Raw genomic sequence first — 25,378 nt, forward strand, 5'->3', positions numbered from 1 at the left:
GTTACAGTGACATCACACACAGCCAGCTAACTCGCCCCCCTGGGAATGCACAGACACACACGATCCCAGGAATGCACTTGGGTGGACACAGGCCGCCCAGACACACACAGCACAGGCCAGGGCGGCGGGGTGGATGGTGATGACTTTGAGGGCCTCCCCAGCATCCCAGCCCCAAGCAGGCACCACTCCAGGCCACAGCACCAGTACATCAGGTTTATTTCCCCTTTGCTCTCAAGGGAAAGCAGGCGTCCAATTGTAAACAGGACCTGAGGGTGGCCTGGAACATGGAGCACAGACCAGGGACCCTGCCCAACAGTGGCCTGGAGTCCTTGTGCCCCAGGCCTCAGCCCAGGGCAGCACCAGAAAAGGGGAGGGCCCCCCAAGAACAGAGGCCTTGACCCAGCCTGCCAGCCAGCAGATCCACATCCATATCCATGTCTGCCTGCTCAGGCCTGGAGCCTCCAGACTTCCAGCGACAGGCCCCCAGAGGCGGCCACCACCAGGTTGCCCTCAGCACAGATCTGGGCAGGGAGATGAAGACTCAGGGGTGCCCTCGGCAACCAGCAGGGCATGTGGGGCAGGGCACGTGGCGTAGGGCCTTACCCCATTCAGCACGTTGTCGTGGCTTCGGGTGCAGATGGTCCGTGGTGGGTCTGTGGGCACGTGTACCTGGTGACGGGCAACAGACGAAGGTCAAGAGGTGTGCCCCCTGCCAGCGGGGGTGGCGTGGGAGGGGGCTTGTCACGGGGCCTCACCCGGATGGTCTTGTCAGTGGACGTGGTGTACAAGGCCCCCAGCGAGTGTTTGATCCCTGTGATCTGAGACCTGTGGCCCACATCAAAGGACTGCAGGAAGGAGGGACAGGTGACACTCAGGCGAGGCTCTCCTCAGGCTAGCCACCCATCGCCACGGGGGGTCTAGGGGTAGGGAGGAGGCCCAGGAAGGAGGGGGCAGGGGCAAAGGCCCTGGCAGACCCGGACAAGTTGGAAGCAGCCGTCCCGGTTGGCGAAGACGTGCAGCAGACCCTGGTTGTCACCAGCCCAGAGCTGGGGCTCTTGGTAGGACATGCAGAGCAGGTAGGAGTCCAGCTGTGGGAGGGACACGGGACGGAGCCGCTCAGGCTGGGCCAGGCCGCAGCCCCGCTCCCTCGGGACGCTGGGGAGGGCCTACCTGAAGCCGCTGCAGGACGCTGTTGGCCCGGCGGTCGAACACAACGAGCGTGTGGTCCTCACTGCCCGAGATGATGTGCCGGTCATCCGCCAGCAACGCCAGCACCGCGCTGGAGTGCAGCCGCCGGCTCTTCAGCAGGGCTGGGCCGACTTTGTGGGTGACGGGCCAGGGAGGAAGGTGACATCAGAGCCCCTCAGAGGCACCCCCAAGCCAACCCCAGGATCCAGGGCCTCTGTGGTCTATGGCAAAACCCTTGGTCAGCTTCCCGCCCCCACTCCCTATCCTACAAATGACCTTTCTTTCCTCTCCTGCTCCAGCTGAATCCAGGCCGCCCAGGACCCCAGGCCTGTGCCACCCCATCTCCTGTCCCATCTGCTCCCAGTACAGAGTAGACAGGCAAGTCCCAGCATAAAATGCCAACTCATGCCAGCAGAGTCACTGCCACCTCTACCCCCACTCAGCTCTGCTGGGATGAGGTGCACTGGCCCTTCAATTAAACAACATAAGAATTAAAAACTAACAGAAAAGGCTTATGTGCCAGGCAATGTTTGTTCTAGGGATTTTATGTAAACTAACAACCCACCAAGTGTTCTTATTATCATCTCCTCCCATTAACCCGAAAGGGTGGAGTTATCTGATTTTACAAGATAGGAAAACCGAGGTTCAAGTCTGACTGGTGTCGTACAGCCAGGCAGTGGGAGAGCCTGGATTCTCGGGGCTGTCTGCCTCCCGCGGGATTCCGGCTCAGAGGCCTTCCGCTGGGTACCCTCTATGTCCTTTATTCCACCCCCACTCAAAAGCCCCCTGTGCTGCCCCCAGCACAGCACAGGCCATTCTGAGGGGTTAGCATTGGCGTATGTGACCGTCACCCAGCCAGGCCATGAGACCCGAGTGCCTCCTTCCCCAGCATGACCCTGGGACCCGCAGGCGGCCCTGTTCGCCCCAGTCCAGGCCCCTGGCCCACCTCTGGGGTCGTAGACTGTCACCTTCTTGTCATAGGTGCCGGTCACCAGGATGTCAGGCTGGTAGGAAAGGCATAGCACAGCTGCCTTGCCCCTGGGGACACACAGAGCACGAGGCTGGGCTGTGGCCAGGCAGTGCCCTGCCCGCCCCCCCCCCCCCCGCCCCTCCTCAAGACCCCTCACACTTTATCTCGCCAAACTGCTGCCCGTCAGCCGCCATGTCCCAGAGCTTCACCGTGCTGTCCCAGGAACCGGAGCACACTCGGTGGTCCAGCGCTGCCAGCGACCACACCCAACCCTGTAGGACCAGAGCCATGTGACAGGCCTCACTTCACAGATAACCAGATGGAGGGCCCGAGGAGGAAGATAACCAACCCAAGAACCCAGAGCCACAGCAGAGATTAGAGCTGACACCTGCAGGTCTGTCCGTCTGCAGAGCTCAGGACACGCACACCCCCTCACCCAACAATATTCCTACATCAACTTCTGCGGAGACCCCGAACCTGCGATGGTTTGAGGCCACGTGACAATGAGATTAAATATAAAGCCTCTGTTCCGTGGCGTGGGTAAATGACCCCCCCCCCCTCAGTTTCCTCATCGGGAAAACGGGCATAAAAGCCGTCCCTGTCTCAGGAGGTAATTTACAGAGTGCTGGCTGATGGCGGGGTTATTCCTCTCCAGACCCTCTGAGAATACTGTCAATGTCCCATTCTACACATGAGAAAACTGAGGGCACAGAACGGTCGAGTTCCTCGCTCACGGTCACACAGCCAGGAAACAGCAGAATGAGCAATGGAACCCAGCAGCCTGGCTCAGAGACCAAGCTCTTGCCCACCAGACTAGATCACCCCACTGACTGGTGAAGGTGCCGCTCCATGGCCACTTCACACAAGACGACAGTCATGCTCAGAGCTGTCAGATCCCTCAGGGCCGCCTCCTCACACCTTGCCCTGGGCCTCTCCAGCCACACCTGACATCGATGAAGCACCTACTGTGTATCCAAGTCTGAGTGAAGCTCTTAATGCCTGTTCATTTCATTCATCCTAACTGACCCTGGACAGAAATAGAAACTGAGGCCCAGAGAAGTCATACATCACACCCCAAATCACACCAATAATAGCAGAGTAAGACTGTCATCTGTCAGGTCTGGTGCCAAAACCCGAGCCCTTAGTCACAGCACCCTACCTAGGCCTCGAGCTTCCTATAGCCTTACCTTGTGGGTGCTGCTCTGGGTGCCAAGGGCCTTGACCAGAACCCGGCTGGGTTCCACCCCAAGCTGCCGCAGGTCCCACAGGTTGACATTGCGGTCTCGGGAGCCGGACAGACAGAGTGTCCCACCCTGGGAGGGGAGTAAGGAGATATTGTTGGGATCACCCTGGTCCACCCCTGCCGGCCTCTCACCAAACCCCATCTCACCTGGAACAGCAGCACTGAGTCAATGGAAGCAAAGTGCCCATCAGCCAGGCAGAAGTACTCGGCCCAGCGCCCATCCTCCGCCCAGCGTGACAGGTGCTGCTCCAGCTCAATGCAGGCCGCCGGCCAGTCGAAGTCCTCCTCTGTGGGGTACCACAAGTGGGGTCTCTGGTGGGCAGGAACTCTGCTACCCACACCAGTTATCCAAGCCTGCGCCTGGTTCCCAGGGAGCCCAACCAGCACCAGACTTGGAGAAACGCCCCCATCCGGATCCCTCACCCCACTCCAAGGAGGCCCAGGCTCTCGCTTTGGGACCACGGCTTCACCCACCTTCGAAGCAGGTCTGGGACTACCCCTCACCCCTGTTTCCAGAAGCTGGGGGAGTGGAGTCTCAAGACCACCGCCTCAGGCCTCAGCCCCCAACCCGTGTCTGGGAGACAGCGGCCTCAGGACATTAAGGTCCTTCCTTGCCCCCGACTTAGGTCTGACCTTAATCCTTCGGTCTGGGCACAGGAGCGAGGACTTTCTGCCTCGGCCATCCAAACCAGACCCGGGAGAGTGTTCCTTCTCAAACTATAAACCTGGCAGAGTTGTCAAGATGCAGAACCCAAGCCCTAGGTGTAGAGATTCAGCGATATGGATGGAGCCCAGGCATCCATGTTTATCCAGCTACTCGGGAGCGTCCCATCTCTTCAGGGCCACCAAGCTGTCTTATCCCCGAGGGACCGAAGACCTCGGGGGCAGGGGGTGATGACCACCAGCCCCTACCTAAGATCCCAGGCTAGACCCTGGGCTGGAGGATCTGTGATTTTGGCATCAGAGATTCCCAACCCCAAACCCTACCTTGGGCTCAAGAGTTGCAGGTTCAAGAGTCCCTGCCTCGCCACCACCTAGGTCAGGGCCCTAGGGGTAAGGGATCGCTAGTTGCTGCCTCGGCATCTTGACCCAGAACCTGAGGATTCTTGGGTTTACCCTGAGCCCCAAGCAGATTCCTACAATCTGAGACTTTCAAGTCCCTGTGTCAACCTCCAGCCAGGGATCAGGGCCTTTGTACCACCACCAGAACCCAAGCCCGATGATGGCTGGATCCGGAGTTCACAGGACCCCACACCCCCAGACAGGTTTCTACAGCGTCAGGACCCCAAATGTCTGCCTCATGGTCCACTCAGAATTCAGGGACTCTGGCACCACCAGTAACCACCTCAGCCTCCACGGGAGCTAGGACAGCCAGGAAGTCAGCTCTAGGGGCTGTGATCGCAGCATCCCAGATACTCCCTCCCGGGCCCTAAAGCTGACCTGGGCGGGCGACCCTGGCCCCCCGCGTGCGCACCTTCCACCACTGGATAGGGTGCGCGTACGCGGCGCTGCGCACGGAGCCTCCAGGTGACATGGTCACGCACAAGGTCGCGCAGCGCGTGGCACACGCGCGGCAGGACGTGGAGCACGAGGCGCGCGTCCAGGTAGGCGCAAATCTCGAGCAGCAGCTCCGGGGGCAGGCTCAGCAGGCCCGGGACCCCCACGGCGCGGCTCTTGGACGCGGCCCGCGGTTCCAGGGCGCCCGGGGACCGGGCGGACGCGGACAGCGGAGGGGCGCGCGGGGGCGCCAGTCCGAGTTTCGGTGGGCTGAGCACGCGGGCCACGTAAGCCTCGGCCTGCGCGTCTGGGTCAGGCTCCGGCTCCGGCTCCGAGTCATCGTCCCAGGCGTTGGGATGGTCGCGCGGCCCTGGGGGCAGCTCCATGGCGACCGAGTGGGCGCGGCCGGTGGTGCCCTGTCAGCCGCAGGCCCCCGCGTCCTGTCTCCTAGGCAGCGCGAGGGCACTTTCGGCTCTGCCTGATGACGTCAAGGCTCCGGCCGGAAGTGAGCGGCACGCGTGAAACTGGCTGGATGCTGACACCCTCCTCGCCCCCTCCTGCCCGGGGGTCTCGCTCTGGAGCTGCGTAGGCCTGGAACATGCAGACTTCTGGTTCCTGCGTTTTTTATTTTTATTTTTTAAAATATATTTTATTGATTTTTTACAGAGAGGAAGGGAGAGGGATAGTTAGAAACATCGATGGGAGAGAAATATCCATCAGCTGCCTCCTGCACACTCCCTACTGGGGATGTGCCCGCAACCAAGGTACATGCCCTTGACAGGAATCGAACCTGGGACCCTTCAGTCCGCAGGCCGACGCTCTATCCACTGAGCCAAACTGGTCAGGGCGGTTCCTGCACCTCGGGTGGTGCCGAGGCAGGCCAGCCGGCTCTGGTTTGAAAACCGCGGCCCCGGGTGACACGCACCGATGAGAATAGCAGAGCCCTTTTCCGGGTGGTCTGGGGCGGCGACTCGAACTCCTCTCTCCTTCCGCAGCTAGAAACATGCGGCTACACTGCAGGGGCTTCGTGGAACAGAAGTGAATCACCGATAAAAACAGCACCTGGGAGCCTTTGAGCCAGGCAGTGACAGCACAACACTCGTACCCTCCGCCAGGCTCCTCGTATCCACGCTTTGTTCAAGCATTATCTTCCCAGAGCACCTACTGTGAGATCGCGACCATCTCCCCGTGTCCTCTCCCCTCCCGCTGTCTCTCTACGGGACATGTCACTGCTTCCTTGTTTATACTGTTTCCCCTCACTGAAGTGCACACATTTGAGTTAATGTCGGATGTGTCCGCATTTCCCCAGGTTGGTGGAGGTGATCCTGGGCCATACTGAGGTTGCCACATTTTATTCTGAGGCTTGCCCCTCTCCAGAGCCCAGCAGTTTCTCACTTGCCTTAGTAATTGACGCTATCTTACGATCTCCCTCAGGCCTGGTACTGGGCCAAGCTTTCTACAAAAATGTCTAACTTGCCATATGGCAAATGGGAATATGGGCCCCTCCCCATGTTCCAACTCCCCCTGCCACCCTGGGAAATATAGTGAAGGCCATCTGTAAGCGGACTGTGAGACCTTGGGAACCTGGCCAGCAACTCAGGCTAACAACAGCCAAAGAGAAGCTTTTTTAGATGTGAGCCTGAATTGTAAACAGCTAGTGTTTTGATCTCAGATAGGCACATCCCCCTCCATTTTTCTGTACTCTATAAAGCACCAGCCAGCCGCCCCTGGTGCTACCCGTGCACAGGCTGATGGGACTTAGCAATTCATCTTCACTGGTTGACCACCACAGGTGCGCATGTAAGTCCTAATAAACCCATGTCTTTCACAGCCAGTCCTCCAGGTTATTTCTTTGGAATCTATCAACAATAACACTGAAGTTTTCTGGGACCTCGGCACTTTGTATAACACATGCCCAGCTATCCAGTGTGGAAGTCAGTTTAAGGCAGGTGGGGATCTTGAACCTAGGCTATAATATTAATGGTTCCCCTTTGGTGAGCTCAGGACATTCAGTGAGCTGTAATTATGGCCGAGAGAATGCACTCCATGTATTACATTTAATCTTTACCTTTCACGTTTAACCTAACCATTCTACGGGGAGGAAAACTGAGGCTCCCAAGTAATATGCCTTGTTATTGCTTAGTTCCTTTCCCACTCCCCCAATTATTTCCTGAATCTTGTGCACCCCCATTCTTAAAGCTTCCCAGTTCCTTTCAACATCTCTACTGCCAAAGACAAGGACACAGGAGGCCGGGTGGAGACCGAGGTTTCACAAGAAACTGATCTTTACTCAACAAAGTTCTACACAAGTGGAATCTCACGCCACCTCGGCGCCAATCCCCAGCACAGCACAGTAACAAATGGACAGACCCTGGAGCCCGCAGGAGGAAGAGGGTGAAGGGGAAGGAGGGACATGGGAGCAAGTGGGACTGTGGATAGAGGCCAGTCAGGGTCCACAGCCCAGGGCAGGGGAGGTTGAGAAGCTACAACTTCGTTGTGCAAAAATCAACCAAAAATAAATTAAAATTAAATAGTTTAAAAAAAAATAAGACAATGAACCAGACTCCCACTTCCCTGAAGGCAATTGGAGACCCTCATCCTGGGTGGAGGAGTTCCCAACCCATCAGCCATCCAATCCAATCCACACACCCCAAGACCCAGCAGAGGATGCTCCAAAGAATTGGAATTACCAGGAAATTAAATGGTATTAAAATTTTTTTTTCTTTTTTCTTTTTTACAAATGGCTTCCAGAGACCTGCTGGAGTTTCAAGGGGGAAGGGGAACCAGCTGAGTTTATGGAATGTGCACCAAGTGCCCCTTGGAATAGAGGCAGGGCCTGACCCTGTCTGAGAAGACACAGGACTATGATGGGGGTAGGGTCCAAGAACCCAATGGGATGGATGGAGCAGGCCCCAAGATGCAGGAATCATCAGACCCCCCAAAGCCCCTGAAGGGACCCCTAAAGTAAAAAGCAGGGGAGGAGAAAAAAGAAAACACTAGGGGGGCTGCAGGGCCCAGCTTCATTTCTAGGCCAACTCAGAATCACATTCCCTCTAGTTCTAGGGGATCCTCTCTCACGGTGACCACATCCCTGGCCAATCCCTGAAGGATCCCTAGAATCACTGCCCCAATCTGGTAGGCTCTTGGGGCCACTGGGAGCAGTGACGAACAGGAAGACTCAGGGCCTCACCACTCCTCTAAGCCCTTGCTTTCCTTCTTGCTGGCAAAGCATAAGCTTTTGTCTCATCAACATCAATTAAATGCCCCGGCCCTTACTATAAAAACTTGGGCCTGGAACTTGAGGAGGGCTCTCTGGAGCACAGAGAAATAGACTGCCCTTTAAATGGACACGCTTATGGAGAGAGGCAGGGGTAGGTGTCAGCCGCTCTGGCCACTGCAGCTCTCTTCCAGAAAAGGCCCCAGCCCAGTGTCTTCATGTCACTGGAGCACAAGGGAGGGAGGAAGGGAGACCTCTGGCCAGCCCTAGCCACTCCTCTGGTCCCCACTCTTCTGGCCGGGATGAGACAAGGAGAGGGACATGGTGGCTGCGGCTGCCATAGAGCTGGCAGAAGTGTGCTGAGCAGGTCAAAGTGTGTGTGTGTGCTGACAGGGCAGCCCCAAGGTGGCCATCCTCTTATCCCACCCTGGGTTCCCAGCAAAGGACCCCAACCCACCCAGCCCTCCCCAATCATCATCAATTCTGGTAAAACGGCTGAAGCGTCTTAAACTCTAGATGCAGGTTACACGGAAGGCCTCATGGGTTAACTCAGGGGTTCACTAATTCTACTGTCTCCATGCAGTCAGGGAAATGGTGGGGCAGCTGACCCAGCCTAGCTGGCTGCAGCGCCCACACATGCGTGTAGCCACGTGTGTACGTGTGTGTACGCACCTCTACAGGGACCCCCCCCTCCCCGCCTGCTTTCCCCCTGCCTCACCCTAAGCTGGATTCGGTCGGCGGTGTTGATTCTTCCCCCCCACATGGCTGGCCCATGTGGGCTGCCTGTGGTGACCCTACTTAGAGAAAGGGGCCCTTGCTGCCAAGAAGTCCCACCCCCCTCCCATTGGTAGGATGAGTGTGGAGGCCCCACCCACCTGCCCACCACTGCGGCCACCCAGGCCAGGCATGGCAGGTAGATGGGCAGGGAAGGCATCTGGATTTGGGTCCCACTCATTCCTCCCTAACCCCCTCGACCAGGGCACGGCAACTTCTGGACGCGGTGTGCTCCCCAGCCACCCCTCCGATGACGACGCAGACAGAAACCTGCAGGGAGAGGAAGAATCAGGGCCTGTGCTCCCTCAGCCCGGGTGACAGCACCAGCCCCTACATGCAGCCTCCTCACCGGCAGTCTCAATGCTCCTCTAGACCCCGTAGAAGGCAGCCAACCTCTCCTTGAGCAACGGCGGGAACTGCTCTGAGAACTGCTGCCAGTTTTCCTCTCCAACTTGGTCTTTGAAGCCATGGAGAATCTGCGGGCCGGGGAGGTGGGAGAGGGACACCAGAACAGAGCAGATGAACTCAGCCTCCCCCCAGAGAGCCTTCCCCTGCCACCTCCTGGGGCTACATCAGGGCGAAGCAGGAGCCTCACCTTATAAAACATGTCCCGAAGGTCATCCTTAGGGCTCACCCAGGAGGCTACAGCATCGCAGAAGAAAATAAAGTCCTGAAATGTGACGGATCCCATGTGAGGGGCCGCCCGAGCCCAGCCCCAGTGCCTTCCCTCAGAGCCCAGCCGCCCCAACCTGCACGACGCCCCCGGGGTTGACGCCTATCATCATGCAGATGCCTCGGAAGGCTGAGTCCTTCTCCTCATTGTCCCTGATGTTCCTGAGGGATGTGCACCTGTGGGGAAGGTGAGCAGGGGGGAATCAGCCGGCAGGGGTGGGGCAGGAGGGGCATCCACAGGAACAGTGGGTAGAGGGGCTGGGGTGGGCCTTGTGTCTACGGGGCATGGAGGAAGCAGGGGGTCAGAGGGTGATGGGGCTGGGACGTGCATCTGAGGGTGAGCAGGGCACAGGCAAGGGAACGGATTGGGCCTGTCCCACCCACTCCGCCGCCCGGCCCACCATACGGTAGGCCCCACACAGATGAGCACACACCAAGGCCGGATGAACTGCTGCAGCATGGGTGCCACCTCCTGTGGGCACACGTAGCCCAGGCGGCCGATGGTAATGGCTGGAATGGCAGAGGGACTCGTCAGGCGACCTGCAACCCCGAGTGGCCCCGGGACAGTACATGGGGGGGCCTCTGGCACCAGGCACCAAGCCCCGTCCCACGGGCCACAGGGGAATAGCTCCTGCTAGCCACCAGGGCCTGGAGCTCGGCCCCACTTGGGTCTTCCCTGGAAGCCAGCATTAGCTTTCTTGCCTCACCTCCCAGAACCCCTTCCAGGCAGGTCCTTCCAGATACCTTCCCTGTTTCTTTCCCAAGGCCACTTAACTACACTCCCAGCCAAGAAGCCCACCTCCAGGAGGTGAGCAAGGGGGCGGCAGCAGCCAGACCTGGCGCCCACCTGTATTTTCCAGCAGGGTCTTGGGTGTGTTGGGCCGGTTAATGATCTCCACCAGGTTGTTGAGGACCATCTGCACGTAGGGCTGCATCTCTGCCCCTGGGGGACCAGACAGTCAGAGCCACACACAGCCCCCGCCACCCATGCCACCCATCACAGTTGCATCTAGATACTGGCCAAGCACATCTAGTGACGGAGCAAAAAAACTTTAGCTGGTTCCTGGGCCAGGACCCATAGCCAACCAGAGGTAGATCCACACCCTCTAAACACCAGAAGCTTCCCTGGAGTCACTGATGAACACCAAGGTGAGGCCAGATGGCCAGCTCCTTTGCGGGGAGAGGGGAAGCTGCCAAAGTCTCCCTACCAATCCCTGTGGAACTGCATTTGGGGTGGGGAGGTGGCAAATTGTCCAATTAAAACAAGGCTCCTGTCCTGCCTCTTTACAGAAGCCAATCACAGATGGCCTTTCAGCCATTCGGCCCATCTCTGATGAAAATGCTCAGAGGTACCCACTTGCCCCTGGCCCATGGGAGCCTTCCTCAAGGAGCACCAGCACCCTCTCAAGGGGACCTGTCATGCAGAGCCAGGCTCCAGGCCAGGAACAGGTCAATGGGGAGGGGCAGAGCCTGCCCACCTGCAGGGCACTCACCCATTTGCATGCAGATCTCGCCAATGGCCCAGGTGGCATTGTTGCAGACAGAGATGAACTCAGGGTTCAGGTTGGTGCCCAGGATGGGCATGAACTCAGCTGGTGGGGGAAAAGAGGGGTGTTGAGCAGGAGGACCCGCAGGGTGAGCTCCCGGACCGGGCTGGGTGGCCCCATCAGACAGTACGAACACATCCTGGTTCGGTCACAGTCCTCCCTGGTCATTGTTCCATCACTTGAGGCCAGGGCGGGGTTGTGAGGTGAAGATGAGATGGGTGTCGTACCAATACAGGGCTTGACATGGATGAAGCAGGCTTTGGTGAGGTCTCCCAGGAGGGCAAAGGAGCTCTGCCGAACTTCAGGCATCGAGTCCTGGGGGTCAGAGCAGGGTCAGCATGGCACGGCTCCCCTCCCCCCAACCAGCTGGGGTGCCAACTAATCCCTCAGCTCAGGGCAGCTAGGGGAGCAGTCCCAGGAACACAGCCTAACCCTTCCACTTCCCAGCACCAAGGCTGCGGCCCCCACATACACCAGGGCTCAGGGGCCGTGTGAGCCAGTGCCTTGCTCAGGGCACTGCTGCAGAAGGAAGGGGCACATGTAACTGCTGATACATGGGCTGGGGGTGATGGGGAAGGGGCTGTGCTTTCACGTTTTCTATTTTCTACTTCTAAGTTTTCTACATTGTTGCCTTGAAAATGAGTTTTTACTCATGTCTTAATCAAATGCCCTTTTAAAAGAATTATAAGTTTTTGTAATAGGCCCCCTTTCCCCGATGTCCTTGGGGACCCTGACCCCCCCAGGGTGGCCCACACAGGCTGCTCGGTGTCATCACTGTGAGAGGTCTGCGAAGGGTGCCCACCCACCTGCATGCACTGGAACAGCAGTGTCATGATGTTGCTTCGGGCCACCAGCTGCTCCACGTGGCCACCCAGGCCCTCGGCCAGGCCGCTGAGCAGGTCTAGTGCCACGATCATAAAGTCCTTATCGGGAGCCTCGTACTGCTCAGGGTGCTGGGTATACATCTGGGCAGAGGGGTAGGCAGGAAGGTGAGGGCGGTAGGCCAGGGCTGGAGCAGCAGCGGAGGAGCGGGCAGATGGGTGCTCACCATGGCCTGGGCCAGTGTCTTCTGCACTAGGGTGACGCAGCGCTGGTAGACAGGCTCGCAGTAGGGCAGGAAGCCGCTCTGCAGGGCAGTGGCCACGGATGACAGACACTGGTGGGAGGAAGGCAGGAGAGGTGAACTTGGGTGGGGTGGGGCAGGACTGTGGGAGGGAGCCTGAAGCCCACCCACCTCCAGCAGAGGAAAGAGGTCCTTGTCTTCATCCTTGAGCTCGTTCCACTTCTGGATGAGCGGAGGCATCAGCTTCTGGATGTACTCCTGGAGGAGGAGCAGGAAATTGGGGCTCTCTGGGCAGAGGTGGCAGTCTGGGAACCAACTGGGCTCCCTGTGACCCATGAGCATCTACTGCCTGAGCAATGAGGCCTGGCTCCCCACTGTGCCTCATGGGATCCTGCCAGGCCTGGCCATCCAGCCAGACCACCAGTTCTTCTCACCCATCCCAAGCCCCGCCCTACCCACCACTGCCCCTTCAGGAGCCTGGGTCAGCCTCCTGCTACCCGCAGGCCCCTGAGCTCCCAGCACAGCACTTACCATGCTGTTTCATAACTGTGTGTCTCCCCCACTAGACTGGGAAAGGGCGAGGGCAGGGGCCAGGGCTCTGTCTACCTGTCAAGGTCATGGCCATGTCCCTGGTGTGCAACACGGGGTCGCCGCCAGGTCCCTGGATGCCAGAGGTAAGCAGGGAATCGGGAAGAGGGAGGTGCTGTGGGGTCTCACCGGCTGGTTGAGATGGTGGCCCACAGAGTCAGCCAGGGTGCCGATGGCATCATAGAGGATGAGCAGGTTCTTATGCTGGTACTTGCCAAAGGCAAAGACAAGAGTGTCCAGGATATAGCTGAGGTAGGGCACCAGCTCTGTGCAGGCCTCCTCCTCCAGGGTGGCAAAGGCACTAGAAGGGGAGAAAGGGCTCAGTGGGCATCTACAGGTGGCGGCTGGGCCAGAAGCAGATAGAGCACCCGGGATCAGCCAGTACGAATACGTTAGAAATCAGCGAATATCAGAGGTAATGAGTGTCATCACTTCCCGGATGGCAGCCAGCGGCGCAGGGGGTAAGGACTGGGGGGCCAGGGGCCAGGGGTCACCTGCAGGCTGCCTCCTGCACCCTCTTGTTGCCATCTAGGATGCGCTTGAGCAGTTCTGTCATCAGAGGCTTGAGGTGCATGTCTGGCGGCTGGCTGACCACCCAGTGGGCGTAGCGACTCAGCGTCCAGCAGGCAATGGAACGAACCAGGGCCTTCTTGTCCGACAGGCACTGGATGAGGTGTGGGATCAGCTCGGGAAGGTAGGGTACCATGCCCTGCATACAGCCTGTAAGGACAGCACAGGGACAATCCTGAGTCCAGTTGAGCCCAGCCACACCCACTCTTTAGGGGAGAGGATCAGCCGAACCTGTCAGATGGGGAAACTGAGGCTCAGAGTTTAAATTAGCTCAGAGCCCTGACCTAGTAGGTCAGTTGGTTAGAGCAGCGTCCTAATATGCCAAGGTTATGTGATCCATCTCCCATCAAGGCACATACAAGAATCAACCAATTGCCCTAACTGGTTTGGCTCAGTGGATAGAGCGTCGGCCTGTGGACTGAAGGGTCCCAGGTTCGATTCTGGTCAAGGGCATGTACCTTAGTTGTGGGCACATCCCCAGTAGGCAGTGTGCAGGAGGCAGCTGATCAATGTTTCTAACTCTCTATCCCTCTCCCTTCCTCTCTGTAAAAAATCAATAAAAATATATTTTTTTAAAAAAAGAATCAACCAATGGCCCTGGGCTGTGACTCAGTGGTTAGAGTCAGTCCGTGCCCCAAAGATCATGGGTTCGATTCCCGATGAAGGACACATACCTGGATTGTAGGTTGAATTTCCAGCCCCGGTTGGGGCAGGTGCAGGAGGCAACCAATTGATGTGTCTCTCACATGGATGTTTCTTTCTCTCTCCCTCCACACCCTCTTTTCCTCCTTTCCTTCCTTCCACCCTTTCTAAAAATCAATGGAAAAATATCCTCAGATGAGGATTAACAACAAAAAGAATCAATCAATGAATGCATAAATCAGTGGGACAACAAATCAATGTCTCTCCCTTCCTCTCTAAAGTCAGTGATGAACAAAGTTTGAGTCAGTGAAAAGTAGGGTCAGGAGGGGAAGCCACAACAGGGCAAACCTTTCTTTGCCATCGGCTCCACCTCAACATGGTCACTCATTAATTCACAGATGACCAGGCTGCACACTCACTCAGGCTTTGTGGGCAGTGACCACACAGGTTTCTTTTGAAACTTTTCCTGGATGTTTGTGATATTTCTTTCTCTATTTTCCATCTTCCTTTTTTAAAAAAACCATGAGTATGTCTTACATCAACGTGAGACACACATCGATTGGTTGCCTTCCTCGCAAGCCCCTACCGACCACCAGGGATGGGAATAAAACCGAAACTCCTTGGTCCCCGAGCTGATGCTCTACCACTGAGGGCTATCTTTTTCTATTAAGTTTTGTGTGTTTTTTTATTGATTTCAGAGAGAGGAAGGGAGAGGGAGAGAGATAGAAACATCAATAATGAGAGATAGCCGAAACCGGTTTGGCTCAGTGGATAGAGCGTCGGCTTGCGGACTGAAGGGTCCCAGGTTCCATTCCGGTCAGGGGCATGTGCCTGGGTTGCGGGCATAGCCCCAGTGGGAGATGTGCAGGAGGCAGCTGATCGATGTTTCTCTCTCATCAATGTTTCTAGCTCTCTATCTCTCTCCCTTCCTCTCTGTAAAAAATCAATAAAATGTATTAAAAAAAAAAAAAAAGAGAGAGATAATCATCGATCAGCTGCCTCTGGCATGACCCCTACTAGGGCTCAAGCCTATAACCTGGGCATGTACCCTGACCTCCTGGTTCATAGGTCAATGCTCTTTTAATTAGAGAACACAGATAATGGCACACCCCCTAATAATCTAAGACAAGAGACCTGTTTTTACTGGCTTAATGTTAGTTCCTCCAGCTCTTTTCCATGAATATGTAGAATACCTAATGTGAGGGAACCTCTTCTTAGATAAATTTTGAAAGCTCTCCAGGGTGAGGGCTCCTGAGCTTATCTTAATTCTTTAAAATTTTTATTAATTTCAGAGAGGAAGGGAGAGGGAGAGAGAGATAGAAATATCAATGATAAGAGAATCAATGATCAGCTGCCTCCTGCGTGCACCCACTGGGGATCCAGTGCGCAACCCGGGCACGTGCCCTTGACTGGAACCGAACCCAGGCCCTTCAGTCCGCAGGCTGATGCACTATCCACTCAGACAAACCAGCTAGAGCTGAACTTATTTTTTAGGACAGGCCTGGATGCTGAGACAGTCACAAGTGAGGGCGGTAACAGACTCGAAAAGCCCTCTGGTTCATTCAAGCTGCACATTCCATCAGGACAAAGCGCGCTCGAAAGCCACATCAGTAATAGCCCACCATGTGAATTTGTAGAAACACGACCACGGCACACTTCTCATTCTGGCAGGCCAGCCCCGCAGCCAGGGGGCAGGTTTGAGGCTCAGCTGCACCCTGGGTAACTGGGGAGGTGATGTACGTCCCGCTGTACCTTAGTGTCCCCATCTGTGAATCCCATCTCATCAGGTCGGACTGAGCCTATAGAACAGGCTGCCTGCCACAGGACATGCACTGCGGAAGTGACACTATTGTTGTAGCTATAATTATGCTACGGCCTCACAGAATTGCATGTCCATGAGAATTAAGGAGAGGGTTTGCATTTCAGGGTTTGGGGTTCCTTTAAGGCTCATAGACTGAGGATAAGATTCAGATCCCAGATCTGTCTGGAGAGGCTGAGCAGGCCTCTGGAGGGAACTCAGGGATGAGGTCCATCACCACTCTGCCCCCAGGCAGCTCCGCCTAGGCCAGCCCGTCTCATGCTAGCACAAGGGTCAGAGGTCAGGCAGCCAGGACAGCAGGGCACTCACCTTCAGCGATGGCGCCCAGCACTAGGATGCCGGACTCCTTGACGACCCATTCAGGGTGAAAGAGGAGGCCCTTGAGCAGGGGAAGGAGGTGGGGCAATAGTTCCTCCCGGAAGACATTGGCCAAGACATCCAGTGCAGCCGCCGAGCACTTTCCTGAGACAGAAGGGAAATTGTGGGGAGGGGGAGGCAGGCTCAGGGAAGCCCATCAGGCAGGGCCCCCTCCACCATACCCCCACGTCAGAGATCACGATTAGGATGATCTTCACGATCTGCTCCAAGTAAGTTTCTCCTCACCTTCCAGCCCCGCCACCCCGCCACCCCTCCTGCCGGGCCACGCACTCAGATTCCAGTCCGATAAAGCATCGTCGTCATCGTCGTCCTCAGCATCCTCAGAGCCGTCAGGCCTCTCGGCCTCGTGGGGCAGTGTCACAGTGCGCGACTTGTGGAAGCGGGGCTTAATGTCCTGCTCGCTGTCGGGGACTGCCTCGTCCTCTTCCACATCTCCCTGTGGGCCAGACAAACCACTAAGCACCACCAGAGCCCCAGCCCCAACCCCCACTGCCCTCACCCCCCTGCCTGTGCCCGGTGGTCAGCCCAGCTGACCTTGAGCAGGATAATGTCGATTTCCGAGTACTTCATCCCATTCACCAGGATAGGGATCAACCTGTTGGGAGAGAGGCTATTCACTGGGAGGCAGGGTGCCCTGGGGGAATTGAAAGCCTGGGCAAGAGGAAAGCAGAGGTACAGACAGGAGTGTCAAGGGCAGACTGTAGAGCGCACAGTGATTCTGCTGGCCCCGCATCCCTTCATTTCCCTTAATGGGAGCTACCCACTGTGACAGGCACAGAGCTGACACCATTCCTGGCTCCACAGGAAGGCTCTTGACCCAGACCTGGACACCGCTGAATACACTGAGCTTAGAACAGTGCCTGACCCCTAGTTCTCCTAAGGCAGGGACATGTGGCCCAGTCACCAGGAACTTCCCTGGGATGGGGCCAGGTGAGGGGAGCAAACAGGCAAGGCAGCCAGCCCCATCCGCTGGCGCCCATGTACCTTGGGATTGGAAACTCTGATTAGTCTTCGCTGACTTGGGGATAGGTGAGTGATCCAAGCTGACCTAGGAGTTTTGCTGGAGATACTGGTCAAGAGGGAATTCTTTTTCAGAGGTTCCTAAGCTGTAAAGCTGTAGAAGGCCACAGCCAGGAGGGAAGGTCATGCCTGAGAACAAAGCCAATGGAGAGGAAGTAGATCTCAGACTAGACAGATGCCTTTCACATCCTTTGAGCACCTGGACCCAACTATGCCTAAAGCCTCTCTTGACTTCTCATTTATTCCATCTATAACTTAACTAACTTTTAAGTCACTAAAGCTACATTCATATCCTCCAAAATATATGCAGGCACCCAGCGAGTGTTGCCCAGCGGTTAAGTATTGACCTATAATTCCTGATCAGGGCACGTGCCTGGGTTGTGGGCTGGATCCCAAGTAGGGGACAAGCAGGAGGCAGCCAATCAGTGATTCGCTTTCATCATTGATACTTTTCTCTCTCCCGCTTCCTTCCCCTCTGAAATCAATAAAAACTGAACAAAAGTGTGTGCAGGTATAGAAAGTAAGCTGAAACAGGAAAGGTGGAGGCTGGGGTGGGACAGCACTCAGGAGAGACACTCACTGGACCAGGTGGGAGGCCAGGACATCCTTGCAGATGGGCTGTTCGGCCAGCGTCAGCCAGAACTCACAGGCCTCAAGGGCCACATTCTCATCATGGTCCTGGGTCCTCTGCAGCATATACTAGGGGAGTGGAGTGAGAAAAGCTGAAGGCCCTGCCCAGCTGGGGGTGCTACCCGCTGTGCCCCCAGCCCCACAGCACCCACCCAGGCTGGCCTGGGTGTGCACACCTGGATGATGCTATGCATGTGGGGGATAAGCCTGTCGATTCGCACTTCCAGCAGCATCACCAGGGCGCGGCACACATTCTTCCGCACCTCAGGGTCATCGTCCACAGCCAGGGCAAACAGGTGCTGCAGGGAGGGGAGGGTCAGCCACAGCAGGGACCCTGGCCCTCACCCTGCTCACCCCCAGCCTGGCAGCCCACCTCAATGAAAGTGTCAATATTGTCCATCAGCGCCTGGGCCCGGTCCATGATGAACTGGTTCACACAGGCAATGGCATGGGACCTGGCAGGGAGTGGGCATGTGGGTCACCCCCGCCCTGCCTACTCCAGGCCCCCTGCAGACCCCTGGGGAGCTGCACCCACCGGATCTTGGGGCTGCAGTGCTTGAAGAACTGCAGGAACTTGGGGATCATGATGTTGAGGGGCCTGTTGAGGGCATCGCTATCCAGGAGCTCAGACGAGTCTTCACAGATCTTCTGCAGGGCGCCAAAGGCTCCCTGAATAGTGAGGAACATACATGGATGCGGGTCTAGGTCCAGTCCTGGTTCCCACTTGAGGGCAGGGGGTGGGGGGCCATGGCCCATGGCCTACCTCACATGTGTTGTAATCCTCCGAGTTGAGCAGGTTGCACAGCTGGGGCAGCAGCTCAGGCCACATCTGCAGCTCACCCTTGGAAGCGATGGTGGTGATGAGAATGCCTGGGCAGCCAGGAAAGGACGCTGCCTCAGGCTGGGTGCAGGTGGGCTTGCTCGGCACCCCAGTTCTCCCTGCCACTCTTAGGATGCTCTCCCTGTGAGCCCCACACACCTTTTGAGATCCCCTGAGCCTTACTGTAAATCAGCTCAGTTCCAGGTCTCGGGATGCAGCACAGAACTAAATACAAAGTCCCTGCCCACAGGAGCTGTCTGTCTAGTGAGGGAGGCTGCTAGGTCAACATAAACCTGCAAAAAACCTGGGAGGCTATATGCCAAGAGCTAAAGGGGGAAATAAAGCAGAGAAGATGGCTAGCAAGGGCTGAGGACGAGGGTAGCAAATTAAAACTGGGTGTCCAGAGCCTCCTCCAAGTGACATCTTGATATCTGAGCAAAGGCCTGAAGGAAATGAGGGAGCAGCATCCGGGTCCCTGGGTAAAGAGCATCCCAGGCAGAGAATGGCAGGTGCAAAGGCCTGAGGGCAGGGGCATGCCTGGAGAGATTACAGATGGATAAGGAACCACAGGGCCTGAGCAGAAGGAGGTGAGGGCTGGGAGGGGCAGGGCCAAGAGGGCCACATGGCTTCCTGAGACCTCGTACTGCTTACTGGAAACCCAAGTACAACCTGCAGTAGGCATCTGAATGAAGGATGAAGGCAGTACAGGGGTTTGGCAGCTGGGCTGACGTGGGTGATGTCAGTGCAGAGATAATATTTAAAGCCAGGAGGTGGCAGTCTTTCCTAGGGGAAGCTGCTGCCAGTGCCAACACTCCAGATGACCCTGGCTTACAGCTCTGCTAGTAAAGGTGCTCCCTGAGGTAGACTGTGAATGCAGTCACAGTCCCATCCCTGTCTGTGACGTTGGCCACATCACCTAACCTTTCTGTGCCTCAATGGGAACCAAGACCATCAGCCCACCAGGGCTACTGGGAAACTTCAGCGACGTAAATCAAGTATCCAGAGCAGAGCCTGACACCCAGAATGCACTTGGTGAATTCAGATCCTTCTGCTGGCATGTGGGGAGTGAGGGTGTATTGCTGGGGCTATGAGTCTCTTAACAAAAGCCAGGGCTGATCTTGTGGTAGGCCCCAGCATCTATCTCAAATTTAACACTATTTTTCTGTCTTTATTTCATTTTAAGACTACCTTCCCTTAGGGCAGTGGTTCTCAACCTTCCTAATGCCGCGATCCTTTAATACAGTTCCTCATGTTGTGGTGACCCCCAATTTCATTGTTACAAATTGAACATAATTAAAGCATAGTGATTAATCACAAAAACAATATGTAATTATACATGTGTTTTCCGGTGGTCTTAGGCGACCCCTGTGAAAGTCGTTTGACCTTGGGGTTCGAGACCCACAGGTTGAGAACTGCTGCCTTAGGGTAAGCGCATCTGTCTTTTCACTTAAAATAGTTACATACAACACCTTTTTAAAAGCAAGTTTTAAGAGTTGACAAAGATTTTAAAGAAACAAAAATGTAAGTCATTATATGTCAACTAACCTCAATAAACTGGGGGGGGGGGGATGGATGTAAGTCAGTAACCAATAGTAGGGATGTATTTATCAATAGTAAAAAAGGCTTAAGATAAACTGCTCGAAAATTGTGGTCATCCTTCTGTTAACTCCCTCAGGCAGCCTTCCAGGAATCAGGAAATCTCCAAGGCAAAGCTAACTCATTAATGACAGGAAGCTCCACAAGGGTAGGGAGCTCTGATTTTAATCTGCTGAACCCTCAGGACCTAACACAAAATTCTGGGCATTGGGTGACTGCCTCCGAAGCAAGAATGGCTATTTCAGGAAGGAGGGGTTCAGAGCATGGACCTGCACTGGTCACTCCTGAGCTCTGCTACTTACCAGACAAGTCCCTCAACCTCTCTGTGCCTCAGTTTCCTTATCTGCAAAATGGCAGTAGTAATAGTTCTACCACCCATGGTGAATCAATAGCCTTAACATTTTGAGATGCTCCCTGGCTGAGAGGAAGGGTTCAGGGCGCCATCACAGGCTGAGTCCTGCTGCCCCCACCCCCTTACCTATGGTGGCTCGGATGAGGGATGAGGCATCGCCGATGTTGTTCAGACACTCCTGCTTGATGAAGTCCGCCACAGGCGGTGGGAAGCTCTGGTAATGCGCCTTCACATTGTTCTTGAGGATGAGGCCACTGAGAGAGCGAGTAGGCTCATCTGGGGGATGAGAGCTGCAGCTCAGGGGACCACAGGGGAGCGAGTGGGGGTCTAGCCTGCATGGAGGGGCATCGAGGGCCTCATACCTTCTGACTTGAGTCTGGTCAGGACGAAGATCAGGTAGTTGTTGAAGTCGGGAAACTGGTTCAGTTGTTTGAGTTTCTGTCAGGTTGTTAAGGGACTTGGGAGACAAGGGCCTTCCCCCTACCATGTAGCTGACAGTACCTCTGACCTCTGGGACCAGGCAGCCACCTGTCAATCCCCATGCCTACAATGCAGTATTTCAGGCATGTCAAACTCACCCAGGAGGTGAGGGAGCACCCCTGAGCTCCCCACCACTCTTGAAGACCTGGCCAGAGCAGGTAAGGATTAGCAGACCTGGCTCTGTGTGAAGATGGCAGCTGCTACTCAGCTCTGCTTACTAGCAATCCAATGTTGTCGGCTTTTTAAAAAAAAAAAAAAAAAAAAGGGAATCCGAGCCCTGGCCAGTGTGGCTCAGAAGTGAGAGCGTTACCCTAGCTGGTTTGGCTCAGTGGATAGAGCATCAGCCTGTAGACTGAAGGGTCCCGGGTTCGATTCCTGTCAAGAGCACATGCCTGGGTTCCAGGCTCGAACCACACTAGGAGGCGTGCAGGAGGCAGCTGATCAATGATGCTCTCTCATCGCTGATGTTTCTCTCTCTCTCTAAAATCAATAAAAATATATGAAGAAAAAAAAAAAAGAAGTGAGAACATGTTTGCCAGCACACAGAAGGGTTTGAGTCCCAGTCAAGGGCATATACATGGGTTGTAAGGTTTGATCCCCACCCTGGTCGGGGAGGCAACTAATCAATCTCTCTCAACTTCCTCCCTCCTCCCTTTCACTCTCTCCAAAAATCAATGGAAAAATATCCTTAGGTGAGTATAACAACAACAAAAAAGGAAACTTGCCAATGGTTTAAGTATTTTAAGTTTAAGTATGTATAGGCCCGGTTGGCATGGCCCAGTGGTTGAGTGTCGACCTATAAACCAGGTCATGGTTCGATTCCTAGTCAGGACATGGAGGAGGCAGGCTCTCCCCAGTGGGGGACATGCAGGAGGCAGGCATTCAATGGTTCTCTCTCATCACTGATGTTTCTATCTCTCTCCCTCCCTCTCTGAAATCAATAAAAATATATTTTTTAAGTTTAATTATTTTAAAAAGTATTTTGAACAACCAATCGAAAAAATTTTTTAACCATGAACCTAAACAAAAGTTGAATCCCAACTAGAGGTGTCATTCCCCCAACCCCAGAGTCACATATCTTCTGGAAATGGGACCCAAAAATTCTAACCCTTAATTCTCTGCCAAGGGATTAGGGGATGGGCCCCATCCTCTGTGGCCTTCAGGGGATGTAGATGTCTGCCCAGTTCCCCCAGGCCCAGAAGGAAGGATACATCCTGCACGATTCGCTGAGTGGCTGTATTGGGTGACTGCGAGTCTTTAAGCAGCTGTAGGACCTGCTGCAGACCCTGCTCGTCTGGCTGCCAGTCCATGGTGCAAGGCAAGCTGCAGGGATAGGAGCTAGGGTCAGGGCTCGGTCACCGGGGCTCTGTGTGAGACGGGACTGAGACCCAAAGAGTTGGCAGCGGAAGTGTAATCAGAGGAGTGCTGCTGCCAATTCAGCCAACCTAAGTGCGGGGAGGGGGGGGGTGTCCCAGCAATCTGCACCATTCACGGTGGCACAGTAGCGAGCTTGGGAGAACAGGCAGGGAGATGTGGAAATGGGCCATGGGAGGCAGTGGCTGGGCCCGGTGGATCATCATCTCGCGGGCAGAGCCTGGGAAGGGTGGGGGCGGGGGGGTTCTGCAGCCCCTGGCTGCAGGCCCTAAGGTTTCGAGGGCCCAGCCACTTCTCCAACCAGGTACCCTGCCCCAGACCTCGATAACCTCTGGCCCCCGTGGTCTCCCCAGTGCAAGCAGATCCCCCTTCGCCCGAAATTGAGACCTCAAGCTCCGCCACATCCTCTGCCGAGGCCTGGGGGTCTGGTCCCTGAGCCTCCCTAGGCGCACCATCCCAAGGCGTTCCGATACTCATGATCCCTGCCGCCTCCCCTAATCCATCTCAGCCGGATACAGACTCCCGTTTCAGGCCTAGCTGGACCAGCGATTCCCCTTAATCAGGCCGCTTGCCTCTCCGAGAGAGAGAGAGAGCCAGTCAAGGATGCCCACCCTGCGACAGAAGCAGGTAGGTCCCTGTCCCTTTCCCCCAAGCAGGTCTGGCCAAGCCTGTCCCCCATTCCCGCCCTCCGCCCCGGTCAGCAGCATCTCCTGCCGACGGATCTCCGCTGCTTCCCCCCATCAAGTTTGGACAAACCCCCACAACATCTCCAGCCGGAAACCCCCTTCGTCGATCCCTGAGGATTCCCCCCAATTAGGCCGAACCACCCCTGGGGCACTCCCCCCAACGGATCCAGAAAAGCCCTCTAGGCCGAAGTCTGACGACCCTCCCTATCAGAACCCAAAAGAGCCCCCAACTTTCCAATGCGGCCTCTCCCAAGGAGACCCAACCAAGCCCCACCGGAGAGCACCCCCACCCCGCACACACCCGATCCAAGCGACGTCCCCCAATCAGATGATCTACAGCCCGACCCTAGGCGCCCCACTGGCCGGATTCTCTCGGCACCAAGAGCGGACCGGGCTCCGAGGCCCCACCCCCTAAGCCCGGCTCGGTCCCCCCCCCCCCACACCCGTTCCTCCTGCCTCGAGAATCGGGCCCAACCCGAGAACCCAAGGTTCGCGGCCTTTACGGGTCAGGCGCGGCCCTGACGCCCGGGCAGCACGCGGCACAGGCACAGACCCTGACGGGGGTCAACGCCAGGTGGAGCCGAGCAGGTCCGGTTCCGGGTGAGGCCCACTTACCCGGCCCGAGGCAGCAGCGGCGGCGCCTTGTGCTGCGGCTTCTCGTGAGACTCGCGCGGAAGGAGGGAGCCAAAGCGAGGGAATTAAAAAAAAAAAAAAAAAAAGAACCACACACTCATACATACACAAACGCGGCCCCACATGAGCCGCGGCGGCTCCCGTACGCCGTTCAAATTGGCCCAACCAAGCCAATCGGAAGCAGCAGCGGTCGCACGTGGCCGTGCACCCGGGAGACCCAGGCCCCGCCGAGTTGGGTCACGTGACCGAAGAGTGAGCGCCTCTCTTGGCCTCTCTGGCCGGCCGGTCCTCCCATCGTCTCGTCTTTCTCAGCCGCTCTCACGTGGAAGCTCCAGCTAAGTTTGGCAGAACCTGGGACTTGGGCCGTGCAGTGGACACCGGAACCGCTCCGCCAGAGCCAGCTGCAGTGCCGGTCACCCCCTCTGAGAATTTAACTGCCCCCCTCCCCCCATCCAGAGGGTACTTGGTAGGAGTACAGTCTGTGTGCTCAAGTTGAGAGTAGAGGGAACAGCCGCGGGTGGACTTTATACCCCAGAGACCAAAAAAAAAAAAAGCCAGACAAAGGGAGTGCCGGAGACAGGCTCATCCTACCGAAGCCTCTGCTACATTTTACGTTATATACTTCCCAGACTAAATTCCAGTTTAACAATTTTTACAGGGATATGAAAAAAACAAGGATGTAAAATTTTTAATGAAATGAACTAATAAAATAAACACTGGAGCAAAAACGCCCTAATCCCTTTCCCCACTTGAAGCTGAATGAAGTGGAACGGCCCAGGAAATTTAGGCGAGAGCAGGGTGATAAAGAAGGCATTTTTGTGATCTTTGCGCCGCCGTAGGACAAAGTGGGGCCCTCTTCCTCTTACGAGCAGGAAAGAGCTGGAGACCCAGTGCTCTGAGGACAACCCAGCCCTGCCCTGAGAGACTTCTTGGCCTCAGGAGAGGCACAAGGTCAATTTTTGCCCCAGCCTGGAGGAAGGGGATCGGTTTCTCAGCCCACTTTCCGTTGACAAAGTCAGTCTTGGCTCCGTTCATTCATGAAAAACAGGTGTTTAAGACCCCTCTTGCCGAGCACCGGCATGAGAAAAGTGGGCAGGCGCCGAGCTCCACCCGACAGTCGAGTTCCCTAAAGCAGCCTGGATGCCCACCACAGCGGGCTGAATTGGACAGACATCCGACTGGAGAGACACGTGCGAGGAGCCGCTGCCTACGCATGCGCAGTGGCCTTCTCTCGCGCCCGCACTTATCTGGACTACAATTCCCTCCTGGCACCCGCGGCTATGGCTCTAGCTGAGACTCAGAGCCTGGGGATTTGTAGAGCCCTGGAGGTGGGCGTTAAACAGAAGAAAGGGTGAGCTTGAAGGGCTGGCACTATGTATATAGGTTTCCGGAAAGTGTATGAACGGTGAGAATTTTTTGCTCAGGGTTGGGGATTGCCCCAGATAAGGGTCAGGTGGGGAGCGAGTTAGAGATGCAGGAAAGAATTTGTTAGGGTTCACCTCCCTTTTAACTCGTAAAGTTTCCAGCGACTCTGCACAAGCCTCGGGAGAGTGGGGATGGGACAGAATAAAGTGGCCCCTGCTACCTGTATGGCCCACAGTACTGGTAAGTTTCCTCTC

The 25,378-nt window shown here is 56.0% G+C and overlaps 2 protein-coding genes, 1 long non-coding RNA gene and 2 other non-coding genes across 11 annotated transcripts; 1 reads left to right on the plus strand and 4 right to left on the minus strand.

The window, feature by feature from the left end:
- Nucleotides 1–199: 199 nt before the first annotated feature.
- FBXW9 (F-box and WD repeat domain containing 9) lies at nucleotides 200–5,403 on the minus strand. Its single transcript, XM_059696506.1, has 10 exons — nucleotides 4,876–5,403; nucleotides 3,549–3,688; nucleotides 3,346–3,471; nucleotides 2,318–2,430; nucleotides 2,135–2,226; nucleotides 1,171–1,319; nucleotides 975–1,088; nucleotides 756–845; nucleotides 604–669; nucleotides 200–521 (listed from the first exon to the last, which is right to left on the minus strand). The coding sequence occupies exons 1-10, from the start codon at nucleotides 5,282–5,284 to the stop codon at nucleotides 447–449; spliced, it is 1,374 nt and encodes a 457-aa protein (XP_059552489.1). The 5' UTR covers nucleotides 5,285–5,403; the 3' UTR covers nucleotides 200–446.
- A 125-nt stretch (nucleotides 5,404–5,528) lies between these two features.
- Nucleotides 5,529–7,419, plus strand: LOC132234917 (uncharacterized). The gene is made up of 2 exons (XR_009452958.1): nucleotides 5,529–6,698; nucleotides 7,098–7,419. It is a non-coding gene; the product is annotated as an uncharacterized LOC132234917 (long non-coding RNA).
- Nucleotides 7,166–24,258, minus strand: TNPO2 (transportin 2). 7 transcript variants are annotated; one of them, XM_059696495.1, is made up of 25 exons: nucleotides 23,867–24,258; nucleotides 22,278–22,389; nucleotides 20,949–21,024; nucleotides 20,713–20,862; nucleotides 18,582–18,688; nucleotides 18,354–18,487; nucleotides 18,192–18,273; nucleotides 17,995–18,117; nucleotides 17,769–17,887; nucleotides 16,703–16,763; nucleotides 16,439–16,604; nucleotides 16,100–16,252; nucleotides 13,254–13,479; nucleotides 12,889–13,060; nucleotides 12,343–12,429; nucleotides 12,157–12,264; nucleotides 11,915–12,073; nucleotides 11,336–11,423; nucleotides 11,055–11,153; nucleotides 10,409–10,504; nucleotides 9,996–10,101; nucleotides 9,639–9,738; nucleotides 9,485–9,559; nucleotides 9,239–9,365; nucleotides 7,166–9,159 (listed from the first exon to the last, which is right to left on the minus strand). In XM_059696495.1, the coding sequence occupies exons 2-24, from the start codon at nucleotides 22,374–22,376 to the stop codon at nucleotides 9,258–9,260; spliced, it is 2,694 nt and encodes an 897-aa protein (XP_059552478.1). In that variant the 5' UTR covers nucleotides 22,377–22,389; nucleotides 23,867–24,258; the 3' UTR covers nucleotides 7,166–9,159; nucleotides 9,239–9,257. The 7 variants fall into 7 exon arrangements, with proteins under 7 accessions (XP_059552478.1, XP_059552481.1, XP_059552476.1 ...); XM_059696498.1 differs by having other exon boundaries at nucleotides 9,264–9,365; nucleotides 9,996–10,071; nucleotides 23,742–24,258; XM_059696493.1 differs by having other exon boundaries at nucleotides 23,742–24,257.
- LOC132236370 (small nucleolar RNA ZL2) lies at nucleotides 11,221–11,295 on the minus strand. The gene has a single exon (XR_009453298.1). It is a non-coding gene; the product is annotated as a small nucleolar RNA ZL2 (small nucleolar RNA).
- On the minus strand, nucleotides 13,129–13,197 carry LOC132236352 (small nucleolar RNA SNORD41). The gene has a single exon (XR_009453282.1). It is a non-coding gene; the product is annotated as a small nucleolar RNA SNORD41 (small nucleolar RNA).
- Nucleotides 24,259–25,378: the final 1,120 nt, after the last annotated feature.

Source organism: Myotis daubentonii, chromosome 5 (assembly GCF_963259705.1).
Source record: "Myotis daubentonii chromosome 5, mMyoDau2.1, whole genome shotgun sequence".
NCBI lineage: Eukaryota > Metazoa > Chordata > Mammalia > Chiroptera > Vespertilionidae > Myotis > Myotis daubentonii.

Bases quoted from the DNA above. Each gene is read 5' to 3' on its own strand.
- FBXW9 (XM_059696506.1), bottom strand. From the start codon at position 5,284: ATGGAGCTGCCCCCAGGGCCGCGCGACCATCCCAACGCCTGGGACGAT. The intron at 3,689-4,875 runs GTGCGCACGCGG...GGTACCCCACAG, and splicing joins ACCCTATCCAGTGGTGGAAG to AGGAGGACTTCGACTGGCCG. The intron at 3,472-3,548 runs GTGAGATGGGGT...CTCCCCTCCCAG, and splicing joins ACTCAGTGCTGCTGTTCCAG to GGTGGGACACTCTGTCTGTC.
- TNPO2 (XM_059696498.1), bottom strand. From the start codon at position 22,376: ATGGACTGGCAGCCAGACGAGCAGGGTCTGCAGCAGGTCCTACAGCTG. The intron at 16,605-16,702 runs GTCAGCTGGGCT...TCTGGCCCACAG, and splicing joins TCGACATTATCCTGCTCAAG to GGAGATGTGGAAGAGGACGA. The intron at 13,061-13,253 runs GTGACCCCTGGC...CTCCCCTTCTAG, and splicing joins GTGCAGGAGGCAGCCTGCAG to TGCCTTTGCCACCCTGGAGG.